Genomic DNA, 13,670 nt, shown 5'->3' on the forward strand with positions numbered 1-13,670 from the left:
ATAAAAATAAAAATAACAAAATAAAAAAGGGAATGAGTATTTAATGGATGTTTACCCAAAGTGTTATGGACAATATGCCAAACATAAATTGGGTACAGTAAAGGAACAAAATACTTCTCTTTTGTATAAACAGGAAGAAATTTAATGACATTCAAAAGTAAAAGAAAATAAGCTAAAAATTGTGAGCACTCGATTTCCCAGGAAATGAAACCTTATCACAATTATTTACGCAATGAGGTTCTCCATATTAATATAGACAATTATAAACGCTTGGGGGAAGCATCAATTACGTTACTTTCTCTATCTGCAGTGGGTCTTCATCCCCAACTCCAAATACTGGGGGTTCACCCCACAAGATTTTTTTAAATTATTTTTTTAAAGTATTTAATCACCTCGATCAATTCACTTCTTTTCTTTTTAGGAAAGTGCAGCTGTTAAGTTGTTGTTTTTGCATACTGGCCTGATATTCACAACAAGTGACGTCATTTCAAATGAGTTGAACGCACTTGCCAACGGCGTATCGCTTGCCAGTGGCTGAGCTGCACTGTGCTTGTTCACAGAGCGTGTAGCTCGACGTAACACTCCCTCGTATTTAGCAGTTTGCGCACACCCGTCACCTTGACAAGACGCACTTGCTCAGCTCCACAACAGTCAACGCACGCTTGCTCCTCTAACGACATCTCCGCAGCACACAAAAATACTAAAAAGTGACCCAAACAAGGACGCCGACATCAACATGACTCTCTCACCACTCTGTCAATCGGTTATCGGACGCCTGACTGCGAGAAGAAAAAAAAAAGCCACATAAAAAGGCCAGTTCGACAGTGCAACTGGAAACCTTCTGAAGCCACATCATCATCATCAATGGACGTATTGTCTGCAGTGTTCTATTACCAGGCGAGACTGTGTGTGCTACGCCAACGCTGCATGAGCACACGCACGCACGCACGGCCATTACTCTTGTAAACCTAACCAAGAAGATCAGGTGACAGTGTGTGTGTGCGTGTGTGCGCGTGTGTGAATTTAGCTTTTATGTAAAGCACAGTGAAGTTGCAAAATGGACACCTGAGTGTGTTTCATTAGTTTGGGATGGGTTCTTTCAATATTCAAAAGGTATTAAATAGTAAAAAAATAAAATAAAAAATAAAAAAATAAAAAAAGTGGCAACATAGTGTGTCAGTGGTTAGTACATCTGCCTCGCAGTTTTGGGTTCAAACGTCGGCTCCGACCACTCTCAAAACATGCGCGTTAGCTTCATAAATGTACCCTGGGGCAAGAACTGTTGTGAGAAACCCGACAAATGGATCCTCTGTAAGGTCGATGATATTGCTAAAAATGTGTGTGCGTTGATACAAGTCTTACCTGAGTTGCGACTGAAGTTTGACTCCCTTGCTGACAAAGTCTTCCCACGTGGGATAACTGGCCTACAGAAAAAAAAACACAGGGTTTATTTACACTCACGTCAGTGATCAAGTGAAATTTTATTTCAAACCTAATAGTACAAAAAAAAAACCAATATAACAAACAAAACACACACAAAAACGAACAAACTTGGTTTGAAATTAAGGTGAACTGTTAAGTGTTATCCCACACAAATACAACACAGTCAACTATTTAACCTGAAACTAAACATGTAACTCTAGAATACTGTTAAAAAACAACAACAAACAAAACAGTTATGTCACATAAACTATCTTCTGAAAAATGTTAAAGGGATATTTGACTCATTGACCAATTTTCAGCAGTAAAAAGTTAATATTTTGTCGGAAATTATTGTGGTAACTTAATTATTTTTCATGTACAATGAATGAATACCTTTAAAAAATGTTTTTTCTACTTGCTGTCAACGGATGATGACGTCACCTGTGCTGAGGAAGCAGCTAACAACCAATCATGGCTCAGTTTGCTGACCAAAACCAGAAAGGAGGTGAGCCATGATTGGTTGTTAGCTGCTTCCTCAGCACACGAGATGTCATCAGTCGACAACAAGCAGGAAAATTTTATTAATTTTTTTTAAAGGTATTCATTGTACATGAAAAATAATGAAGTTATCAAATTCATTCTGGACAAAATATCAACATTTCACTGTTGAAAATTGTTCAATGAGTCAAATATCACTTTAAACTCATTTTATATTACCCTTAAAAAAATTAATGGCTTATAGATGATTCTATTTTTTAATGCAGCAATTGTGTGGTTAGCTTCTAACAAACAAGCCAAACTTGGCAACTCCACGACATACAAAGCCTTTTTCTCAGTCAAGATGTTGAGCATACAGCGATAATTATTAGTGTCCTACTTTCCTATTTAGACATTATGGTATATTTTGTGACTTCTGGTTTTCGATAGAGCACATAGTTTTTGTTTTTTTGTGAAAAAGCATATTGGTGAATAGTGAACCAAGAAATAGGTGGTCAATTTCAACAGTGGAGGAGGTGGGAGGTATGTGGCGACGGGTTTGGCATTTTTAATAATAGCTCTTACAAGTCACGCCGATGCGGATCAAATATTATTATGCTCGTAAAGGAGCGGGGCATATGACCTAAGTGAGAGATGTTTAAAAAAAAAAAAAGTGTGACATTGCATGTGAGGAGGTTGAGCGTGAGAACAAGTGGTGCTTTCAGGGAATTACAGACGCAGGCAGAGAGGATTAATACACTCAACGGGCAATGGAGATGAAACTTTCATCATCAGATAATCCGGAGTTTTGATGACTAATCAACAATGGAGCTGAGTCCGTGCTGTTGACATTTTTTTTTTTACGTTAACAGCTGACCAGCTGCTCGTTGCAGGCTACTCAGCCAACGTAAGGTACAATAAGTGCCAAACTAAAAGGTCAATATTATAATTGCGCCTCTACTTGGCACTAGTAGCAAGTCAGAATTGTCATAATGTCTAATTAGGAAAGTAGTAGTTGAGGGTATCCGTATTGGTTGCCAACAGCCACATGCGCGCTGGGTGTCCTTGCACTTCCATTTTTTTCCGAATCAAATTATCTTGTACAACAAAGCAAAAATGATATTAAAGTGTTTTGGGATCATAGTGTATATTTACAATCCAACTATGAAAATTTCCAAAACCCTCAAAGACAAATTTGAGTTATTTTGGGTTATCGAAAAGAGAGCAGACAAGCTGAGGAACTTTTGCTCCTGGCGCGTCCTTCAGGGGCCAGAAACCTGTTTTGACTGATGATGTAATCCAAGGCTGCTTCACACTGCAGGCAGGCGCTGAATGCAGCAGCTGCTCAGCCAGAACTCGACTCTCTGCAACCCGTCTGACCTCTGCTGATGCTGACGCTTGGCCGGCCCGAGAGGAGACGAAAAGCCTTTAACCCTTTCGCGCTGTGCCGTTAGCCGCTTAGCCGCAAGCCCGTTGAAGGCTTTCGGCTGACGCGCTGCACGCATCACCGCCAGCCCGAGCGGGAGAGTCAAATCTCTTGCCAGCGAGGATGCATTAGTTTATCACAATTTTGCTTGTTGTCGAGAGTCTTTCAAGCGTCCTTCACACAGATCCCACAAAATGGCTGCATGGCTGCGGCGCACAGAATCCCATAAAGTGCGACGTCGCGTCACATTACCGATATTGGCTTTTGTGCGGCCATCTCCACCAACGTACCAAATAGTCGGACAGTTATGACTGCAGTCAACCCGACCAGTAATGAGCGCGAGTCACGGGTGTTAAACTTTACACCCCCAGTCCTGACTTTCCGCTACTCCATTTCACACAGCTGTCACTGCGCCTGTGTTACACCTCTGACACGAAAGAGAAATGGAGAAAATTCCAGTCTACAGCCACTGCAAGCCAAATATTTCAAGTATGATGTGATTAGACGGGCGGGGGTTGAACGATCAGCTGATAGTATAAACGCAACAAAATGCTGCCATTAAATTAAGGTGCCTCAGTGGAAAAGACTCAACTTTCTTGTTGACAAACTTTTTTTAAGGCAGTCAGTGAACACCTCTTAACTCATTTGCTCCCAAAAACATAGAAATACGTTCTATTTTAAATGTTTTAAGTGTCCCAAAGACGTATTTATACGTTATTTATGTTTTTTTTATGCGATGGCATACATAAGGCTGTGATGCAGCCTCTCAACTGCCAAGAACTGTTGACGAAATGGTAGTTATTACACAAACAGCCAGCAGGTGGCAGCAGATTATAAGAGATCAACCAGAGCCATGTTGAAAAAAAGCTCAATTACTCATAATTCTAAATAGATTTGTGAATAATGATGAAATTTAGCTCGAATGCTAATTGCTGCAAAGCGGGAACAGATAGAAATACTTTTTTTTTTTTCGTGATGAAAGAAGAGACTAATCTTTCTTTTGGCGGGTTCCATGTTTTTATAGCAATTGAACATTCTGTGGACCTGGCAAAATCAGTCCAAATCCAGTAAAACAGCCGCGAGTGAAGGGGGTTGCTTCTGTGAAAATAGCCGGGAGTGAAAGAGTTAAAAGAATCATCGACCCACTTTGAGTGCAAGCGGGTCTTCCTTGCCTAAACTTCAAATTCAACCCGAGTTTGTCGTGACCGCCAGGAATGTGACGGTCCTTTGCCAATGGTGCAGCAGTGGGCAAGGCCTGCGCAGCCCTAACTGTGTGAAAACTGATGTCGTTGGCATGTTACAGAGCGTCAAACTCATTTTGACACAGACTACATTGGCCGTTATTACTGTAAAACCACAACAATGTAGAATCACCACATCATATTGTTACTGATGGTTCACTAAACTAGTTTCACACCAAATGAACCTACTGCAACTGATTAACTGCTATCGGCTAAAATGACCGCGTGACCCTGAACAGTATCAGCACATCAAACGAACGCTTTCAAATGCAGACTGGCGGTAGCGATGCCAAACTCTCGTACGCCAAACTTCGAGTGCATGCGGTGCACACGAGCTAAGCTATAAACAGTTCTACGTGCAGAGGGGATACTCTGAGCTGTTATCCAATCAGCCGAGCCGGTTTACTATTAATGACTTCAGTCAGGGTGCGTAGTCACCTGCCGCCAGCCTCCAATCTGACCTCCTTAAGTAATCTCTGTTTACTCTAGTGACCGACGACGGAGGAGGAGACTGCGGGCAGACTTGAGGCCACATCCGAAGTGACAGGACTAAAGAAAGATCTCATTTAGTTGTCAAGCCAATGGACGACCTGGTACGCCACAGGAGCACGTTGTTCTGAATGAGTGGAGGCTCTGTGACGGTTATTTCCACTGTGCTCTACGGGGAGTTCCAACTGCTAAAAGAGAAGAGGAACCCTTGCACTAAATTTAGAAGAAACCACAGTCTTGTTGTTTCTGACACAGTATCGGAAAAATTGCTAAAGCCTTCTAGCATTTTCAGCAAGGGACGGTGGGGGATGTCCAGGGAGAGAGAGGGAGAGAGAGAGAAGCCTCTTAGATCGGAGCAAAAGCAGAAGACTCAACATGAATCCGCCTGCGCCTTTTAGGAAGGACCCGGCAAAGCGGAACAATGTTGCAACTGTTGGTTTTCAGACGGCAGGATGGCGACAATTGACGTGACCAAAGTGTTGCAAAGTGTTTATTGGAAACCTCCAAACAAGAGCAGAAAAGGCAAAAAGCTTTTAGCGAAGTAGGAATCGAAGGGAAGATGAGGTTTAGAATGTGTGTTGGGTTTTTCCATTTCCAATCACACCTCAAAGAAAATCTGAGAGGTGATTGGGAAATTCTTGGTTGATTTTTACATGGAAAGATGCTCAATTTGGCAGTCTGGGTTGTCTCACGTGTTCCTTTCATGTAAACAAAGCCAGATGGAAAATGCGGCAGTTGAAACGTACATGGAAATAAGACAAACAAAATCGGATATTGAGCAATTGGAGCCGTAGTGTAAATCCCGCTGAAAAATGTATGCAGGCATGGAAGCCTCCATCTGTATCTGTATACAAAGAGCGTAAGTGAGCTTTAGAAAGGGTCCGGGGAGGGAGACGAAAGCAGGGACGAGGGAAGTTGCGGCTGTTCAAACAGCAGGTTGAAAGGTTTGTTTGAGCGGCGCTGGTTGACTCAAAGCGGGACAAAAGGAGTGAAAGCAAGTCAGCTGGGCCATGTCAACATCGGGTTAATGGTTTGTTCAGTGAAAGGTCACGAACACGAGAGGCGCGCTGCAAAATGATGAGCTTGTTATATTAAAGTGATTCGCCGACTGCTGGAATCTGGCCTTTGATGCCACTGCACACTCGATCATTTGCAACCGCTGAATCGCGACGTCTCTGCGGACGAGTCCTGGTTTCAAGTCACGTGGGTCTCATATCGCCATCTGCTCAAATATAGCGGCTTCCTTTGATATATCCAACATGGAAATGAACCCCAATTTTAGATTTTAACTTGGACTTATGTTATTGTAAGTCTTGTCACTAATTTGCTCAATCATTCGGGGTTCTAATTGTCATGATAGACTCTTATAGTCACAATTGTATGTTACTTCAGAACTAGGTACTGCAGATTTTTCCAGTATCAGAAATTCAATACAATGATTTTCAACTTCTGAAATGTTCCTCATCGCAGTAATATCAATCCGTCCATTTTCAATACCTGGGTGGATTCAGGTCTTAACGGTGGACTAGTCATCATCACCATGAACCATTTTACGATACAAACGCTCCACACTCAATAAAGTCTGACTGTGGAGATAGCCAATGACCTCTGATTGTATTTAAGCGCACCAACACTCTGCCTTTAAACAGGAGTGCTGCTACAAGCACAGCATGCGTGTGTCATAGAGCCACACCCTCCATTGAGCGTCACTCATCCGTCTCGCTACCTGTTGACTCATGTCCATCCCTCCCTCCCCGTGTACATCTGAACATCCTGAACGGAAGTAATCACGCGGAACATTCCGTAATAGTCCGAAACGTAGCTGATTCAGGAACGCTTGATCTGACACCGCGAGAAACTGGGATTTCTGCTGAACCACAAACTTTTCTCTTTTGATGATGACGAAAAGACCTGATAAAAAAAAAAAGTCAGTGCATGTCACGGTGGATGATACAAAGCAGTCCTCGAATGCATGCTACACATTTTGCTTTATCACGACTCCCTGGTTGGAGGGTTCCTGACAGACTTCAAATCAACCAGTGGACCGCAAAAAACAAAAAAACAAAACAAGCAACAGTTGTTCACAATAAAGAGCAGGGTGTTTACAATCGAACTCTCAAGGGCCGGACTCCTGCAGGTTTTAGAGATTTCCCTACTCGAAGTGCAGCGGATTCCAATTAACAGGATCATTATCAGGCTTATGCAGAGCTTGCTGATGAGCTGATCATGAATCAGCTGCGTTGAAGAAAGGAAATATCCAAAACCTGCACGACTGCTGCCCTCGAGGACCGGATCTTGCCACCCCTGCTCTACAATATAGTGCATATAGGCTATCACGAACATACAAATACAAATAGAATACATTTCAGTACATATCTGGATGAAAAACAAACAAATAGGAAGTTTGCTTTTCAAGTCCCGTCAACCTTGTTTGGTCCAAGATGTGAAGCAGAAGTTAAATTAGCAACTGTCTTGGTCATTAAAGGCATGATTGAATGTTTTTACATCTTAATATTAACTGTGGTTAATTCATATTTGTACTTGTGTGACAGTTCATAAAGATTTACAGATGGGAAGGGGATGATTGCTTCCAACAATCCGGAGGTTCCACGAGTGTACGAGTAGTCAGTTTGTAGGACTTTTGCCATTCGAACTCGTACACTAGAACAGAAGGATTCGATTTCAGTCAGCAAAGCAGGCAAGGGAAGAGGAGGAGGAGCGTGAAAAGAGGAGGTCTGCTGTCGTCGGCAGCGACATTTTCCTTTCAAGTAAACAGCTAACAAGCAGAAAAGGCTCTAATTGAATCCTCATGAAGTGCTGGAATGACACCGCGGGGAGGAGAGGAAGGCGATGCGGCGCACAGATGGCGGGAGGAGAGAAAGACGCCAGGGATGGACGCTGAGGTGGCCAAACAGTCTCGTTGGTTTTTGAATTGGTGATTGGGACGAGGAGACAGGACGTCTTTTCCTTCCATTTGGTGAATTACATTTTGCCATAAAGTGCATGGAAATGACATGGACCAAAAAAAAAAAAAAAAAGTGGGGGCCACCGGGCCACACTAACTTTAAACTATATACTATAAAATATCTTCCAGCAGGCCGCAAATGTCCACGGGAACCTGCGATAGACAACCCAGCTTTAGCATCCACGCTGCTGTGGATGTTTCCAGAATGCGAGAGGAAGCCGGAGTACACGGATTAACGTCACATTAGTTGTTCCTTTGTCAACGGGGTGTGTGCGTGCGCCCGCGCATGTGTGATTAATTAGCATAAAGCCCCCGACGAGCTCGGGCGTATTCGTGCCAGACTGATCGAGAGCGATCGGGTCACGATGCCCCCGAGGAGAGATTTACCCCGATAGAAAGGCCGATTAATTCGACATGACTTCCAGCGCATGCCAACAAGGCAGAAGGCGGAGCGGGGACTGCCCTGCTTGGGACCGTGCCATGGCGGACGCCAATCCGACTCGCACATACAGACAAACGCACGCAGGAAACTCTCTCAAATGTATTATTTTAGTCAACTCAACTAACGTAAAAAATAAAATTCAAACAACAATTTCGTTATCGAAATAAAATAAAATCGAAAAATGATTTTTAAAAATGGAAACTAACTGAAACTACATTTTATGTTTACAAAACTAACTATAATTATAGCAAAAATGTCCTTTGTTTTAGTCTTTGGTAATTAATTTAATGCATGAGCCTCTGGGGATGATTTTATATGTGATTTTAACTAGATTTATTTTGATATTAACCAGAAAAACGACATTTGAAAGTGTGTCATTACTGAAAATACTGAAATACTGAAAACTAACAAACTAAAACGAAACATTTATTATGCATTTGAAATTGGAGTACTGCAATAACTGCATTTTCATTTTTTGTGGGAATTGGGTCACCAAAACGAGCGACGACAGATTTCCTTTTACCTGCATTTTCATTTTGCTTATTGATGTCATGACAAAACCAGCTCCGGCTTTCCATTTTTGATTGAATTATTATCATCGGTGTATTTCACTCACGAGTGTGCTCCAAACAAAATGTCCAAAATGTTTGGGCGGCCATTTTAAAGCCTTTGATAGAGCAAGGTATTCTGGGAAATGAAGTGCTGTGCTTTTTCAGGTCGACGGCACCGAAACAGGAAGGCGGAATTTTGCAATACGATCGTTTCCAGAGCAATCAGAATGTTAGTGCCGGGTTCCGATCGATTCTCAAGATTTGACGCCCAGAAGAAGTCGACGAGAAGTCGTTTGTTTCTTGTACCATCTACAGTGAAGGTTTCACGGGAAAACTTAACACCGATTCAGAACCTTGCCCAACACACTCACAATCCGCTTGATGTGTTGTTGGCCAGAGAATGGCCATCAACTAGCTCCGCCCCTGCTCACAACCCTGTTGGTTTACACACACACAAACCCACGCCAAAATTCTCACACTCAAACACGCCCCCCACAAACATTAACTCACTGCACACACACACACCTTTTCCCAGTCACCTTCCAGTACACATGAGTCAGGTCTCGCTCTACAAGTTCCATCAGGTAAGCGACAAATTGCTTGACATCGGCGTGAAACCCAAAGCTCCTCATTGTCTCTCCCTTGTCTGGCGGCTCTCGGCGATCAAACGAGAAATTTAGCCAACAGGTGTTGTGAGAACAAAAACAAAAAACAAAAAAAAATTCTTAGCGATGCCATGAAAATGGTTGCTGAGTCATTTGAGGAGCCGCCGTTACGCAAACCTGGCCGGATTTCTCAAGACCGAAATTTCATCTGTGTCAATATCGTGTCACAATCCAGACGGTAAAAGCCGCAAATCGAGACGTCACGTGCCACATTCCACGTTCGTCTTACGTTTCGCACGTCGGCCTGCCTAAAGCCGTTACGCACGACGCTATTTTAACAGTCGCCGCTTGCACCAACGTGCCAATCGGAATCTCTTGACCGCATGTCCAAATTTCAGTTGCGTGTGACTAAACATTCATATATCAATCTTTCTGCAATGAGCAGTTTCAGAAGCATGACTCATCATAAAGAAATGCACTCGTGCAAGGAAAATAAAAACCCGTATTCAACGAGGATAAAGTTGAAATGTCACAGTGAATCATGGAAACAATTCTAAATTAAACAAATAATGTATTTGTCCTGAGAAAAAAGTAGCACATATTTGGTGTGGTTGTTCTATTTTGCGTTCCATTTTTTTTTTTTTTGAGAAAAAACAATTGTTTTTCTGAGGAAGAAATGTGAGCGTTACAGAAATCTGAATTTTAGAGACAAAGACAAATATTTCAGAGAAAACAATTGCATTTTTCTAAGAAATGATGCAGAATTTTTGGTAAAATATCATATTTTTGGAAAATTAAGTTGCATTTTTTTTTTTTTACAGTAATAAAGGGAGGCTAAGCGCCGGTATGGAACATGGATGAAGTCATGGTTCTTTTTAGTAGAAAAGTAGTATTTTTCAATATGGAAGTATAAACAAAATCAATTTCTCATAAAAGAAGTTATCTATTAATGAAGTCCTTTAAAAAAACAAAAAAAAACAAAAAAACCTACTTTTTGTTCAAGTTGTGTTCATATTCCATATTAGAAAGGTGACTAAATGCGGACTTTTAGGATCTACTTTGTGAAAGATAATTGTGATTTTATTTCTGAATGTAAAAAAAAAACGGGGTCGTGATTGCTCGTTTGCGTTAAGGTTTTATTAAAGCAATTTAATGCTCGTCAAGTACAAATTTTTTATGAACCTAAAAGAATAATTGCCTATGTTTCTAATTGTTTACTTAGAGGTAAACAACAAAATAAAAACAAAACAAAAAAAAGTGCTTGGCTAGCCAGACAGACGAGGCAAGAGACGTGGAAAACATCAAAAGAGGACACAGCTGGTAAAAAGCTGCCTTATGTTTTTAGTACCCTCCACGCTGGCTGGCCCCTTTTAACCCCCGTTTTCACATGGCCCGATTGCATTGTTGCAAAACTCAATGTAACCACAACAAAAGTCCACCTAAGCATGTCAGCTTTGGACTTCAAGTCAATGTATCACCAAAAAAAAAAAAAAAAAAACACCGGAATGTTATATGTAACGTGGCACGTCTCACCAGACCTCCTTCACTCAGTGTACAGGTAAAAATACAATATGAATGAATAAAGTTCATCCATTATCGGTGTGCATGTCTCCACAAAATTGAAACGTGGGGTGCAAAACGGATCCAAATAAGGTTCGATTTGAAAGTGGGATCACGATTTGGATGGATGGAGCTCAGTTTGAGAGGGCATAAAGACTTTGTACAGACCTTGACAGTACTGTGTAAATTGGCCTTTTCCTTCTAGTTATAGCTCTCCAATAAGAAGATTCCATAAATCAAAAAATGAGTTTCAGTTCAAGTAGTTTTTTTGTTTTTTTTAACGCACCTAATATCTACTTTTTTTTAAAATCAATATTAGTTATAGAACATCTTTCCTAATTTGGCACTCAGCAATTGATTATGCTCATTATGATCATATTTCTATCCACTTTAGGGTCACTATGCTTCCAATCTACTGTAGTATCTGTGACTTGAGCTTAAGGGAGTTTGAAGGTACGTCATCTTAACATTTCTCATGACGTAATAAAGGCAAAACTGTGTGGTTTATGTTAAGGACACAACGTGTATTGTTTTTGTTTTGTTTGCCTGCATGTTTCAACTGAGACATCGAAGCCTAAATTATGACAAATGTACTAAATGCCTTACTTCAGCTAGTTAAGTCAGTTAAGTAAAGTTCACTGTCACCAAGTTTACATCCCAAGTCAAAGCAAAAAAAAAAAAAAAAAAAAAACAGTTAAACGACGTCTCGTATGTCAAGGCACCAAGGTATTTGGCTTTGAAGACTTTTCGATTGCTTCTAAACACAAGATAGGCCCAACTATGTTCGTGGACGAGGCAAGGAAATCCTGAAAAAACAATGAATGAATCTTCTCGACCCTGATGCTGTTATAAATAAAATGCACACACTAAAAAAAAAACAATTTAAATGTGATTTAAACATAATTACCTTCATGTCGTTCATGATGATCTGGAAGAGACCTCCCAAGGCGCTGCATTCCTTCTCTATGCCCGCATCCATTTTCCACACAAGCAAAAAAAAAAAAATCCTTCGGGACAACTTTGTCTTCTTAAAAAAAAAAACAGGATTAAAATATTCCCAATGGTAGAATCAATGGATGCCTTTTTTAAGAGGCTAACGTTACAACAGCCGTGGGGCAAAGTCCACTTTTTTTCTTTTTTGACAAATAAACAGCTTCGAAAAGTGCAGTAGAAGAAAAAACACGGACGAAAAGAGAAGAAGAGGAGCTCAGCCGATACTAGCCGCCGGCCAAGCGGATAAACGTCCCGAGAAACAGCACATTTTTGCCGGACTGAACGAGCGAGTTTGGCCGGGAAACGGTGGAAAAGTTGGCCACTCGCGGCGAGCTAGCTAACCGCGGCTAGGTGGCTAACTCCGCTAGCAACCTGTAACTACGAGTGGGGACAACATGGATCGCCGCTCCAGTTAAGTCCTCCTTCTTCTTCTTCTTCTTTAAATTAGTATTTTATCCTGAAGAGGCAACCACGCGTCATCGTTTGTTGGCGTTGCGTCGATGTAGCCTTATGACGAGTTTCAGACGCCGTTTTTTTGTTTTTTTGTTTTTCCCCTCCAGAGACGGACCGGGTGTCCTCGGACCTCTTTACCTCAAAGTGAGAGTGTGGAGCATGTGCGCGTGCGTCTGTGTTTGTGTGTGTGTGGTTTTCATGGACTCGCCAAGCTAGTTGCGGCTAACAACTGTTACATCCTGTCTGAATTTCAAAATAAAAGCTTATCAATTGCATCATCGGCATGAACGTTGAACATGGTGCGTATTAAAAATGTTTTTTTGAATGTGAGGGTGTTTCAGGTAGCCCGAAAGCTCTCATTTACTACACACCCACTACTGAAACGCTCTCATGCATACTACCATTTTCACTAACAACTTAAAACACTCTTATCAACCATTAGAACATTTTCATTCACGCAACAGAAATGCCCTCTCACACTCAAATGAAAAACTCTCATACAAATAAGTAAAATGCTCTCAAAATCAAGTTTGATTGTCTTCAAGTTTATTACTGCCAAAACGCTCTCACAAATTGAAATGCTTTTCTCTCACATTACTATTGAAAGGCGATCACACTCATTGAAATGATCTCACGCATACTGATTTTTCACTCCATATAGATTACACGACTACTGAAATGCTCTCATTGTCACTATTGAAAATGAAATATTCTCATTGTTTTTTTTCTCCATATACACTCCCGAAATATGCAGATTTTTTTAAACTCACACACACATGCAACTGAAAAACTCTAATGAATGAAACTAAATGAAAAAACACATTTGTGCTGGGTTTGTTTTGCTCACCTACACAACTAAAAAGATTTCATGCACATCACTGGACTGCATATATCAGTATATGATATGGCCATGTTTCAGTATAATATATGAGTGTAAATTATTCCGTATGGCGTGTGATAGATTGGATAGGATGTCATTAGTGTATATGAGAGCATCTCGGTTGTGTGTGAGCTGAAATCCTGGATTTACAACCCCCCATTTACAA

General features: G+C 41.1%; 1 protein-coding gene across 3 annotated transcripts in view; it reads right to left on the reverse strand.

Annotated features, from left to right (window-relative positions):
• mtss1 (MTSS I-BAR domain containing 1) overlaps positions 1-12,795 on the reverse strand; it is a 32,453-nt gene extending 19,658 nt beyond the window's left edge. For all 3 annotated transcript variants that reach the window (XM_077530016.1, XM_077530015.1, XM_077530014.1), the window contains exons 1-2: positions 12,086-12,795; positions 1,363-1,424 (exon numbers count right to left, since the gene is read on the reverse strand). In XM_077530016.1, the coding sequence (XP_077386142.1) occupies positions 1,363-1,424; positions 12,086-12,157 (134 nt within the window). In that variant the 5' untranslated portion in view covers positions 12,158-12,795. The remainder of the gene's footprint in view (positions 1-1,362; positions 1,425-12,085) is intronic.
• Between the last annotated feature and the right edge of the window lie 875 nt (positions 12,796-13,670).

This window comes from Festucalex cinctus, chromosome 8, assembly GCF_051991245.1.
Source record: "Festucalex cinctus isolate MCC-2025b chromosome 8, RoL_Fcin_1.0, whole genome shotgun sequence".
Classification (NCBI taxonomy): Eukaryota; Metazoa; Chordata; class Actinopteri; order Syngnathiformes; family Syngnathidae; genus Festucalex; species Festucalex cinctus.